Source organism: Chiroxiphia lanceolata, chromosome 4 (genome assembly GCF_009829145.1).
Source record: "Chiroxiphia lanceolata isolate bChiLan1 chromosome 4, bChiLan1.pri, whole genome shotgun sequence".
Classification (NCBI taxonomy): domain Eukaryota; kingdom Metazoa; phylum Chordata; class Aves; order Passeriformes; family Pipridae; genus Chiroxiphia; species Chiroxiphia lanceolata.
Window position 1 is genome coordinate 63,400,215 of NC_045640.1, and position 12,822 is coordinate 63,413,036.

Sequence of the window (12,822 nt, forward strand, 5' to 3'; positions counted from 1 at the left end):
TTATTCCAGTGTGTTCCCGCTGCAGGCGACTGCCAGTGCAGGGGAAGGACTGACACTGACAGTTTACAGAATAACACCCTTTATTGATACCAACCCTGACAGGTTAAGGTTTGAAGATTGCCGGTGACAGTATCTGACTGCAAAAACGTATTTAAAGCAATAAACAGACAAGCTCTAATCCCAGTAAAAGTATCCAGCATGCATAGAGTATGGTTCTTACCCAATAGATGTCCCTATAGAATGAGAAGACAGGTTCAGCCCATCAACTGATCCCAGCCTTTCTGGTGGAGTCTTCCCTAACTTTTCCTCCATTCTCAACTTACTTTTATACTATTTCTTTACGTTTAGATGGAGCTTGAGTGACTTTAGTCATAAATACCTTTGTTATTGACTGGTGTAAAATTCTCCCACTTCCCTTTTCAAGACAGAGTCAAAAAAAAACAGAAGGCACACGCCTGGTTGGGGGTAGTTGTGCCTTGGAGGCGGGTATCTCTGGGCATCTTCTCCTATCTCCCTTGGGTGACAGGTGCTATCGAGTTCCTCTCCCCGCAAGGATTTCCACTGCTCCACCCTCTGTTCCCTCCACCTTTAGCGGGTGCTTATTGTTGTATGGGGAGTCATCGTGGAGCGTGTCGACTGTGTTCCACCCTGGGAGCAGCATCCTCATTTTACCCTGTAATTTCCGTACCGTTATAAGTTCTGATGGGATGTGAATACAACTTCTCCGTTTCCTCTAATTTTCACCCCCCGCCACTTTCCCACCGCTGAGGTCACTGGAGCACGTCCAGCCCTAAACCTTAACCAATTCCACCAAGAAGTAATTTGTTTTTCCAACACCCGGGCATCACTTAAAGCTTGCTCATTAACCGCTCTCTGTTCCACTGACTGAATCCCCCTTCTCCATGAACAGGCTTGGAAAAAGCGCACGAAGACCAAATACCGGGGAACATCCTTTCTGAAGAAGAAGTTTTCACACACTGCACGTTTTGCAACAACGCGCAGGCCGCCCGGACGGGTGCAGGGGGGTCTCACCGCAGCCCCGGAGGTTCCTTCCCAGTCCCCATTCCCGGTTCCCCGTTCCTGATTCCGGGGTCCCGGTGGCTGGCGCCCCCTGGCGGCTCCGCCGCCGCGCGCAGGCCCCGCCCGCCGCGCTCTCGCGAGACCGTCGCGCGCGCGCCGCCGTGGCGTGACGCGGCGCGCGCTGAGGCCGGGAGGCTGCCGCTTCCCGGGCGCGCGCCCGTCCCGTCCCATTCCCATTCCCATTCCCATTCCCATTCCCATTCCCATTCCCGACCCGTCCCGTTCCCTCCCGGGGCCCGCGATGGCGTCGGCGTCGGGAGACGTGGAGTCCTCGCTGGAGCTGAGCCTGACGGGCTCCGGGGCGCTGCCCGGCGCGCTGCCCCCCGCCCGCTCGCGCATCTTCAAGATCATCGTGATCGGCGACTCCAACGTGGGCAAGACCTGCCTCACGTTCCGCTTCTGCGCCGGCCGCTTCCCGCAGCGCACCGAGGCCACCATCGGCGTGGACTTCCGCGAGCGGGCCGTCACCATCGACGGCGAGCGCATCAAGGTACTGCGGGGCCCTCCCCGAGCCGGGCCCGGGCACGGCCCGCCCCGACAGCCCGCTCCGGGCACGGCCCGCCCCGACAGCCCGCTCCGGGCACGGCCCGCCCCGACAGCCCGCTCCGGGCACGGCGCCCGGCACCGCGGGGCAGGCGGCGGGAGCGGGAGGCGTGCAGGATGCGGGTGCCCGGCTCGCCCCTAGAGCCACTGGCAGCCACCAAGGCTGGGCGCCCGTGGGTGATAAAAGGGATGTTGAGGTGCTGGAGCGTGTCCAGAGAAGGGCAGCGAGGCGGGTGAAGGGTCTGGAGCACAAGTCCTGTGAGGAGAGGCTGAGGGAGCTGGGGGTGTTCAGCCCGGAGAAGAGGAGGCTCGGGGAGGACATTATTGCTCTCTAAAACTACCTGAAGGAAGGTTGTAGCCAGGTGGAGGTTGGCTTCTTTTCCCAGGCAAGCAGTAATAGGAGAAGAGGGCACAGTCTTAAGCTGTGCCAGGGGAGGTTTACGTTGGACGTTAGGAAGAAGTTCTTCACAGAAAGGGTGATTGGCGTTGGAATGGGCTGCACAGGGAGGTGGTGGAGTCACCGTCCCTGGAGGTGTTTAGGGAAAGACTGGATATGGCACTCAGTGCCGTGGTCTAGTAGACAAGGTGGTGTTGGGTCAAAGGTTGGACTCGATGATCCCAGAGATCTTTTCCAGCCTTACAGATTCTGTGATTCTCTGAGCTCTGGCCATCCCGGGCACCGTGCCCCTTGCAGGAGTCTCCAGGCCTCCTGTCACACCCCAGCTGTTTGATGTGGTTGGGTCTTATTGGAAATGTAGCCACTGTGTAGGTTTCTGTGATGATGAACAATTCCTACCGTAGGCCAAACCTTTGTGCATCTTTTGTCAGGTGTTAATCAGTAATTTCACTTTAAGATGGGCCTTTAGGTAGATCTCTTACCTCTGTTTTAGTCTGGTGTCATCAGTTTGTTGCATCACAGAAATTCTGTGTTTGTCTTTAGGCAGGGGTAGCAGTTGCTCTAACCTTCAAGTTACATACTTGAACCTTCAAGCTGCTTAGGTGCCACTGTTATGATCATTTTGCTTTAAAAATGTTAGGAAGTTGGATGTTGTTCAGGATCGAGCAATATGGTCCAACTTTTCATTTTTAGGGTTCTGTTTGCTGTATTGGTGTGGGCAAATGTGGTGCAGAACTGGACAGTGATGGGCTGGATACTTGGCTTGCATTTGTCTGTGCTTTTACTCTGATTATAGGTTTAGCTGAAGATTACTCTTGCAGAACTAAATTTAGTGGAAAATTGGATGGGAGGAAAAAAAATGCTCTTTTGTCTTCTTTGTGCTGGAAAGCAAATTATAAAAGCATATGAAACACACCTAGTCTGCCTGGTAGATAGAGAAATGCTGGTGGTGATCCTGACAGTCATTTGCAGGTCAGTCTTCTAGCAGCTTACAAATGCAGTTTGTTTACCAGCAGTAAGAGGGTTTCAAAGAGAATCCCCTGCACAAGTCTGTTTCTGTATAAGGGTTTGTTTCCATGACCAAAGTTCAGTTGTGTAGAAAAAGGAAGTAACAGTAGTCCTGATGTTTATAATTACAGCTTACAGTCATGTAGCTGAAAGCTATAGTTTTTCCTTGCTTACTTACTGACTGAATAAATTGTGGAGCACGTACAAGAGTAGAAAAGCCAGTTTGCTTTCCTACTCTTGTGCGGTTCTTTACCTCGTATCCTTTTTTAACTAAAAAATAAAGATGAATAGGAGTCTTTGTTTTCCTTTAGAAAACCACTGACTAGAACTTTTTTGACAGCTGAAATTCTGTACTCCCTTGTCTGTTGCTGTCCGTGACAGAGGAGAGAAACTCCCGAGGGATATTGTCTTGTCAGCCCCATCTTATTGACTGGCATTGTCATCGCCTCTGCCTGGCCTTTGTTGGAGAGAAGTGAAAAAGAACGTGGCCTAATCCCCAGCTCTGAGGTGCTTCACACAGGTTATTGTGCCATTTTGTTGCATATGTTGTGGTAGGTTGTTTTTCTGCACTCTTGAGAGAATTACCTGCAGAATACACCACCTCTGGTTGAGGGAGGCGGAGACCTGAGGGAGGCTCTTCTGAGACATGTTCTTTTGTGGAAGTTCTGTTTGAGCTTTAAAGGAATAAACTCTGTCATCATGGCCAGGACTCTAGGTCTTAGTGGGATGCTGAGTGTTGTCAAGTTTGAACCAATTTTTGGTTTTCTGGCACCTCCTCTCACTCGTCTTCACCCTTCTCACATGTGGCAGTGAGCTCCAGCAGTGCCTGTTGAACCAGGAGAGAGAAGCTTCAATGAACTGAGTTACTGTGGTCCGTGCTGTGCCCCGAAGGGAATTTTTCCTCTCGCACTGAAGGAGGTTATAAAGTAATGTCTTCTTTTCTCCCTTTGCCCTTCCCCCAGCCAGCTGGATGGTCTTCCTTGTGCTGCTACAGCACTGAGAGTTTCCCTCACAGCTGGAGAAATGCTGTGTCATTGGCAGGAACACAAACACAGTTCTCATCTGGGGGTCTCCCATACAGCAATTGCGTAGAATTCCAGGACATAGGTACACGTGTATTCCTTCGTAGCCTTTACAGCAGGATAACAGCTTCATGTGAAACACTGACACATAAATGTGATGAGTAAATTAAAGCTTTCAACAAATGAATTTTTTGCATTCTGAATTTTCCTCTCCCTCAATTGATCTGAGCATTGAAAACTGATGAAAACAATGATGTCACTCTTCACTGACCTACATTAAAAGAGCAAAGGATGCAAATGAAATTCAGGGAAGAAAGTCTGAACATCATGTTCTGTACCTTTGAGCTATTCCAAGTTTTTTTTCCCAAATCTTTTAAAAGGAGACATAGTTTAGCATTTTATCTTTATCAAAGGCCAGTTATGTTTTTAGCAGTGTGTTACAAACCATGCATGCTAAGTGAGTCCTTGTTTAGAAAACAGCCTTTCTGGATCCACAAGAAGGAGTCAGAAGGTGGGAGGTGATAGCTGAGTCAATATATTTAATAGATATTATGCCATTTGTCTCCCCTAAAGTGATTCTGTACACAGTTTTATTAACTGAATTATGCTGTTAAACCAAATCTTCAAAATACACATTTTAAAGGGCTGTTATAAAAAAATGTGTTCCCTTGAAGATGGATGGTCTTGGACTAATAATGAAACAGTAGGCTTAATGTTACTTCATCAGTGCACATCTCTTAATGTGAATGTTTTCAGTCTTGTTTTTTCAGTGGAGAAAATACTTGGGGGGAGGGGCAGAAATGGAACTTGAGGAATAGTGTCCTCAAGTTCACCTGGAAAGAGGAGAAAAGAAACTTCCGAAGTGTGAAGTTTTCAATATTGGGAAAAGATTTTCCTCTCAGTGCAAACTACTCCTTGCCAGGAATATTAACATTTTTAATTTGCACCCTTGAAGGGTGCAATTTACATGCAGCTTGAAGGCTGCATGTAAATAAAATTTAGGAGGAATTGTAGTTTAAGCTTAACTTGGAAGATATGTAAAACTTTAATTTAATTTCCCCTTCTTTACCCAGGGCTGGCAATACACTTGGGGAACTTGCTTGACTGAAGCATGACTGAGCTGGGGAGAGAATTGTAAGCTCACAGCTACCTGTGGAAATGAGCTCCCTCTTTAAATTAATTTGATACAGCATTTTCCAAGATTTATCTGTAGTCATTCTTTAACATTATGTTGTCTGAACATAGGATTGCTTCAATCTGTGCTTCTTTCTTCTCTCTTTAATTTGTCACATTCATGAACATTTTCTGTGCAAGTGCAGAGAAGTAGAACTATCTCTCACCTGGCTATGTTACTGAATCTTACCCAAACTTAGGAGCCTGTGTTTAATCTGATTGTCTGGACTCCCTTAACAGATCATGGAGATGGAGCCAATTGTGTGTAGAGTGTAATACTGTAAAATGAGACAGATTGCTACTGATTATCATTTTCTGTGATCACAGGCAGGGCAACTTGGCTTGCTTTCCTTAATAATCTTAAGGACCCTTTTAGAAGCTGCACATGGGTCTTTTTAAGTCTGTGGATCAGAAGCTGCAGAGAACTGGACTAGGCTGCAGAAGCCAAGCTGTTCTGATGTTTTCATGTCAATCCTCAGTTCCCCTGATGCAGCCAGTAACTGCCTTTTCCAACTGCTCTGGTCTGAGTTTTTCTCGAGGATGGGTGGCTGGGGCTGAACATAACATTGCAGGAAAAGTCACACCATCTGAAACATGTTTTTCCTTCAGTCTGTCACACGTGTGATTCATAACATCCTGTGATTGACTCGTGTATCTAGGTTGTCATCTGTTTTAATACTTTCCAACCTGATGAACTCTGTGCTTAAAGGAAAAGTCTTCATTGGTAGTCACTGTTGTCAAGACTTTGCATCTGCTTCTGTTGGGTTTCACCCTATTTTTACTGTTTCAAAACAATTTTATGTGATACTGTAATCCTCTCTCTCAGTGATGCATCTTAAATTCTTGCTGTCAGCAGATTTTCTTGGCACTTGGACTTCCCTTTTTTTTTAATGTAAAAAAACACTGGTAAAAGTGGTAAACAAGGCAACTTTCAGGACACTTGCAATTTCTAAATAAGTAGTTTTACTGAAACATTTGGATCAAAGGAATGCAGAACTGTGGCAATGGGAGAACAATTTCATAGCAGCTGTAACTTTCATGAGGGCAGATTGAATTTTAAATTTACCTTCATTGTCTACAGAACGTTTAATATTCCTTGAGTTCTGAGTCTCAAGAAGAACTCAGCTTTCATTCCCAGGGAGAAAACATTTTCAGCTCAAAAGCCTGAATACTAATCAATCTGCCCCAGCCATCAGGGATCAGCTGTGCATGACAGACAGGAAGCCAGGACTCAGCTTTTTCCCAAGAAATGGGAATTGCCTTTCAGATGTGTGTGATAGAGCCACACTCTAGTATTGGAAACAATAGTCACATGTTAAGCTAACATGCAAAGGTTTATGCATTATTTTCTTTGGGTTTTTTTTTCCTTTTATGCATATTTTGATACTACAAACCACAGCGTGGTCCCAGTTTAGGCATTAAATAAGCTGAAGTTAGATGTTCTTCATGGGAGGGTTTGATTCCAGTGGATACACTGCAGGGACAGAGTTCTTAGTCCTGTTTTTGGTGGTGGTGTTATCAAGCATGGCTTGATTTCTTCCTACTTTTATGTAATACCACAATAGACGGCGAACAAAACTTTGGGCAAGATGACATTATTTTTGGCAATAACAAAAACCGTGTCAGCTGAGGGTTGTACTGTGAGGTAACATGTATTTTGTGTTACTTTCAAATGAAAGTGCTATTGCCAAGATTTCAGCATTTGTTTTTATAAAAATCCTAAAAAATACAGTCTCCAACAAACCTTCAGAAATTTGCATTTTTTATCAAGCTGTGCCATCGTTCTTCCTGGCCTCACTCGTGAGCGGCTTTGAAAGCCAAAGTTTCAGAAATTGTGTAAATGCAACAGTTTTCTTCAGCACAAACTTTTCAGTACGATTAATTCAGAAGAGTAGACTTCTGTGATCATGTAGCTCCCCTTGCTACAGGTAAATCTGTACTGTTTTCCGACATGAGTAGTAAACCACATTTTTCTCCCACTGTCTTTCCCTTTCCAGATACAGCTGTGGGATACTGCAGGCCAGGAGCGCTTCAGGAAGAGCATGGTGCAGCACTACTACAGGAATGTACACGCTGTGGTGTTCGTGTACGACATGACAAACATTGCCAGTTTCCACAGTCTGCCCTCATGGATAGAGGAGTGCAAACAGCACCTTCTTGCCAACGATATCCCACGGATTCTGGTTGGAAATAAGTGTGACCTGAGAAGTGCCATTCAGGTGCCCACGGACCTGGCGCAGAAGTTTGCTGATACCCACAGCATGCCCTTGTTTGAGACCTCTGCCAAGAACCCCAATGACAATGACCATGTGGAGGCCATATTCATGACACTGGCTCACAAGCTTAAAAGTCACAAGCCATTAATGCTTAGTCAACCCCCAGATCGTGACGAGATACATATAAAGCCTGAACCAAAACCTGCCACGTCCTGCTGGTGTTAAGTCACACTGTCACTGCCTGTCACCTTGTCTTGTTTGCAAGTGCTTCAAAATTATCATCTTGGCAAAGTTCCAGGTTTTGGTAGCAATTATAGCAAATCCCTTTGGCACTTTAATGTGGTTTTCTGTTTGTTGTTTGTTTGGGTTTTTTTTTGTCCCCTGGTGTAGATGTGCCCATCTCATGCTCTTGCACTTTGTAACTGTACTTTCTGAATTACTGAAGTTTCACTATAAATATATGGGAACGTAAACTTTCGTGTGAAGTTTTGACAGAGCAATTCTGCTTTGAGCTCTTGCTGCCTGAGGTTGTTTTTCATCACTTGTGGTAAGGTTATAAATAGTTGGCCAGTTTACTAACATTTTTGGTTGCTACTTGCATTGGAATAATGTAGGAGAAAGGGAGTTTTTTGACAGCCAGGGAGCTTGGGTTTTGGATCAGCAGGTGGGGAGATTTTTGGCATATGAAGGAATATTTGGTGACTGCTAGCAAATTAGTAAACAGGTACCTTTTTATTATAAAAACAAAAACCAGGACTGTCAAAGTTTGGGCTGTCAGTGTAAGTGCAAACTGCTGGTGTTTGACCTGTCATTCCACTGTGAACTTTTTTTCTTCATGGCAGTGGTAAGGGAATTGACCAACTTGTCCCTACCTCTAGACTATTATTTGATACTTAAAACTTCATTAATTTTTCATATTTAGCATGTGGTACTAAACTATGCATTGCCTCTTATGGAAAGTACTGTAGCACAGGATTTGGGGTAAATCTGGGGCTCTTAACTGTCCATAACTTCTCTGACCTTACTAAAACTTCAATGAGGACGTATTTCTAAAGGTGCTGTGTTTGAGTTTGAGTGTCCCAGGGTAAGTAAAAACACTTAAGTAAATAAAAGGTTTAATGAAGTTGGCAAAAGCATATTGGTTTTTAAAGATGGGGTTTTGGAGGATTTTAGTGACAATGAGTGCTTCACAAATATCTTGAGAAACCAACTTGATAACGTATTTCAGGAAAGGGAACGCCTAGGATGGAATGTTAGGAATATGGGACTTGCTTAAAATATGTCTGAATCCAAACTAGAGTAGGTTTTGAGATATGCAGTAAATGTACCAAGTACATCATCTGTTACAGATTTTTGAGCTAAAACCTGCTTGTAATGTTGTGGCTGTATGTGGGGCATCCTTGGCATTGCTAGTGTGAGTTAGTAGGGGTCAGATGAGGGAAATTACTGCTCTAGAACCATCTTTTCCTGTGTTCTAGTAGTTCCAGCCGCTTTTTTTTCACTTCTGTTGAAGGTCAAGTTTCATAATAAGGTCGAGTTTCATAATAAAAATGGTGCTAAGTTGCACGTAATTGCATAAAGCAAAATGTAAGCCACAGAATGCCATCTATGACTTTATTCACATGCCATGTCAAACAATGTCTTGTGACTTAGTTTTTGAAGGAATTGAAGAATAAATGAAGGGGTTTTTTTGTTTGTTTGTTTGTTTGTTTAATTATTATTACTGGCAATGTGTAGCAGGTGTTGCTGACTGGAAACTAAATGGAAGGGCCAGTTCAGGAGCTGCCACCCTAGTGATCACATTCGAAACAAATCACTGAAACAAGATAACTAGTATTATGTAAACTATTACAGTTGTTAAGATGTAATTCCACTGCAACTTAAACCGACAAACTAAAAATGCATTGACTTTTTTCTCGATTTAGAAAGAGCATTCAATTTGGTCTAATACAATTAAGATGTTTAAAAGTAATCTAAACAAAAGGCTATACTATAAAGCTGCTTCAACTGTGACAGTATTTTTGCTTAGGAAACACTTGTAAAAGGGAGCTTTTGTATTCACTCTGAACCTTACTAGAATTTACAGTCCTTTCAGAAACAATCACCTTTTTAACACTAGTGTACTTAATGTTTTTTTAAGAAAAGGATTGATCTTAAATTTATCTGTATACTGTTGTAAATAAATATGGTTTACAGTCCTATTGGACAGCTTGTTTTTCACTCATGTCCTTAATCCTTTTTCTCAGAAGGCTCCATCTTAATTATTTGTTTACCAAGGAGGTTGACAAGTGTGGGGGGTTTTTTTGCTTATTGGTTTGTTTGGGTTTTTTTCCTTTTTTAATAAAATAACCCCAGAATTTCAAAGTCAGTCGATCAGGTTGGGGGTTGAGGTAAGGAAATGATGTAGCTGCAGTGTTACTGTTAAATTTACATTCCTGTTAAGCTTTATTTGAGTTGTCACAGCCTGTAAATAAAGGCCCTCATGTCATGAAAATTGTGTGGAAATGGTGTTCAAGTGTGTAATTTCATGTTCAGCACAAAGCATGTTTTAATGGTTTTGCCATAAAAGTAATGTGGTCAGTAACGCAGGATTCAGTATTGCTTCCTGGCTTTCAGTGGCGACGTTCTGCCCCCAAAATGGATGTCAAAAATACCGAATACTTTGTATGTGTATTTTCACTTTAACCAAATTGTAAAGTCGGGTTATTTTCTATGTGTTGGGGGAGGGCAAGACACAATTCCAGAAACCTAATAAACTGTCTTTGCCACAAGCAGTTATCACTTGTTTTCAATAATTACACAAGGAATGTTGATCTAATTTCTTATGGCTAAAAAAAGCTATGAGGGAGGAAAAAGAGTTTCTAGTTTCTGTATGTGTGGGTGACAGGTTTGTACAAGACTGCCACCACACTTGGACTGCTGTCAGTGCTTCCTTGTGATGGCTCCGGGTGGATCTGAGGCATCCGAGGCACCCACTGGATGATTCAGAAGTATGTTTGGGATTTATTTCAGATTCCAGAAGAATGGGACGTGATGCAACAGTTACAAAATGACCCTTGAACGTATGTCAAGAGCCTAAAGGAATCTTCTCCATTACTCTTCTAGTCTCATCGTGTTCAGAAATAAAAGCTCTTAACTTCCTTGTTATCTCTTTGTTAATCTATCTTGGTGGTTTGCCCTGTGAGTTTGGACCTTGGGAGTGACCAGAAGGGACCTTGGTAAAAGAAAGCTGCTCAGGGAGGAAGCAGTTTGCAACTTGGGGAAGGCAAGAGGTCGAGATACAGACTCTGGATGTGTCCTAGTACTCATGCATATACCTGCTGTGCATTAGGGTTTCCTGGGGTTTCTAATGTCTCATGTCTTCGTCGTGATCAAGATGCTAAGAAGCATCCAAATAAATCCATGAGGGTTTTATGTGTACTGTAATCTCCCCAAAGCAAAAAGTCATTAAAGATTAAACAGTTCCACCTTTGTCGCTGTTTTTTTTCATCTTCATAAGTCAATAGTTTTAAAAAACAGCATTCCAGATGCAGTGAAAATAGGTGAGGACCCCTAATGAAAGTCATATTTTTCGCTTTCATTTCAGCCCTAAAATACAGTTTAATGATCTAAAAAACAAGTTAAGCTCTGACTTTTATGGAAGGGTGTACTGTGGGAGTTCATACAAGAGTTAAGGCAGAGGCAGCTCTGCTGCTCCCTGTGACCTTCACCACCCTCATCTGCCTCACGAGTGCTCTCCCTCCTGGAATCAGGAAAATGGGAAAGCAGAGAAAAGTGACTGTTTTCCCTCAAATATGGCAGCTTTGCATGAAGACAAAACTGATCAGCGATTATAGCTTTGTTCGCCATGCAGCCAAAAATGCCTGGTTTTGTCTTTGTCTCCCATAACATTTGATCATGTGCTGATCATACTCTTGTTACCTGGTTCATCCTGTATGACACAGTAGAAGTGCCATCTTTAAACTGTAGCCCTGCACCAGCATTCCCCCTGGGTGATCATCTGCTGACTTCCTGCTTTTATAAATTCTGGGAAGTTCGTGTTGCTTGTGCCCTCTGTGAGTATTTTCACTTTCACCAGAACGTGTAGTTCCAATGGTCTTTTGTTTTCCAAAGTCCTACTTTTTGAGGTCATTGATGTTTTACTAAACAATCTGCAATTCCCAGATAAAAAGGAGAGCCCTGGGTCATTTTAAAGCAACAGTAACGTTCCTTTTAAAATGGTGGCCTGGTTTTCTGTGCAAATCAATGCAACAATCTTAAATCTAAAGTTGTAAGTAACGTTAGAAACTCAGTAACCTATGGCTCACAAAAAACCTCCACTGTTTTTAGGATGAAGGACTTTTTACAAGTCGTCAGTTGACCCTGGGTGCCAAAAGGAGGCCTCTCATTCACCCAGCTGAAGGGCTGGGAAGAGACACAGAGAGGGGAGGAATGGCTGCTGGATTCCGGTGATGTCCTGGGGCTCCCTGGGCTCTGCACAGCCTCCCAGCTGAAAAACAGGCATGTCAGAGGCTGATATGTATTAAAGTACTTCCTGAAGGCAGCTCCTTGTAGTTCAGGAAGCTATTTCCAGATCCCAAAGGAAGGCCATGTAAGAGCTGCTAGTCACTCAGGGACACTCCATGAGGTGCTCAGTCCCGTTCCACGTGGGTATTATGGACACGTTTTGTTTTCTGCCTTTGCTGAATCACCACTGTGATTCAGGAATGATAGAATCCTTAGCTAATCATTTGAAATTATAGGAAAGCAAATTTCCCAGCAATACCAATGGCCATTAAAAAAAATCAAAACAAAAAACCCCAACAAAATGTAATCCTCTCCCCAACCTGCATTTAACAAATGTACTATGCTTACTAGGAGGAAATTCTTCACTGTGAGGGCAGTGAGGAACTGGCACAGGTTGCCCAGAGAAGTTGTGGATGCCCCATCCCTGGAATTGTTCAAGGCCAGGCTGGATGGGGCTCTGAGCAACCTGGTCTAGTGAAAAGTGTTCCTGCCCACAGCGGGGGCATTGGAACTAGGCAATTTTTGAGGTCCCTTCCAACCTAAATCAGTCTATGATTTATGACCTCCCATCTCTCCCTCCTTGTTGTTGTTTTGGGATAGTAGAGCTTGCAACTCACTTTACTCTCAGGTGTATGAGAGTTGGCATTGCCAGTATCAAACGTTCAAAAGGAAGCAGCCTATTCTCTCTTCCCCAAAATTAAGATTGGCTTTGAAATAAATGGGCCATACTACAAAAAAAAAAAAGTAAGGTGAAGGGGCACATGCTTTGGAGTCCTGTCTGCTTTCATCTTATTTTGAAACCTGCAGGGTGCACTTGGATCTTACAGTCTGTGTTTCCATTAAGAGATGGAGTTTGAAAACAGACTTTGCTCACACA

At 43.8% G+C, this 12,822-nt stretch overlaps 1 protein-coding gene across 1 annotated transcript; it reads left to right on the forward strand.

The window, feature by feature from the left end:
* The first annotated feature begins 1,213 nt into the window (after positions 1-1,213).
* RAB33B (RAB33B, member RAS oncogene family) lies at positions 1,214-10,210 on the forward strand. Its single transcript, XM_032685928.1, has 2 exons — positions 1,214-1,570; positions 7,221-10,210. Exons 1-2 carry the CDS (start codon positions 1,322-1,324, stop codon positions 7,662-7,664), a joined length of 693 nt encoding a protein of 230 aa, XP_032541819.1. The 5' UTR covers positions 1,214-1,321; the 3' UTR covers positions 7,665-10,210.
* The last annotated feature ends 2,612 nt before the right edge of the window (positions 10,211-12,822 follow it).

Bases quoted from the DNA above. Each gene is read 5' to 3' on its own strand.
- RAB33B (XM_032685928.1), top strand. From the start codon at position 1,322: ATGGCGTCGGCGTCGGGAGACGTGGAGTCCTCGCTGGAGCTGAGCCTG. The intron at 1,571-7,220 runs GTACTGCGGGGC...TTCCCTTTCCAG, and splicing joins TCGACGGCGAGCGCATCAAG to ATACAGCTGTGGGATACTGC.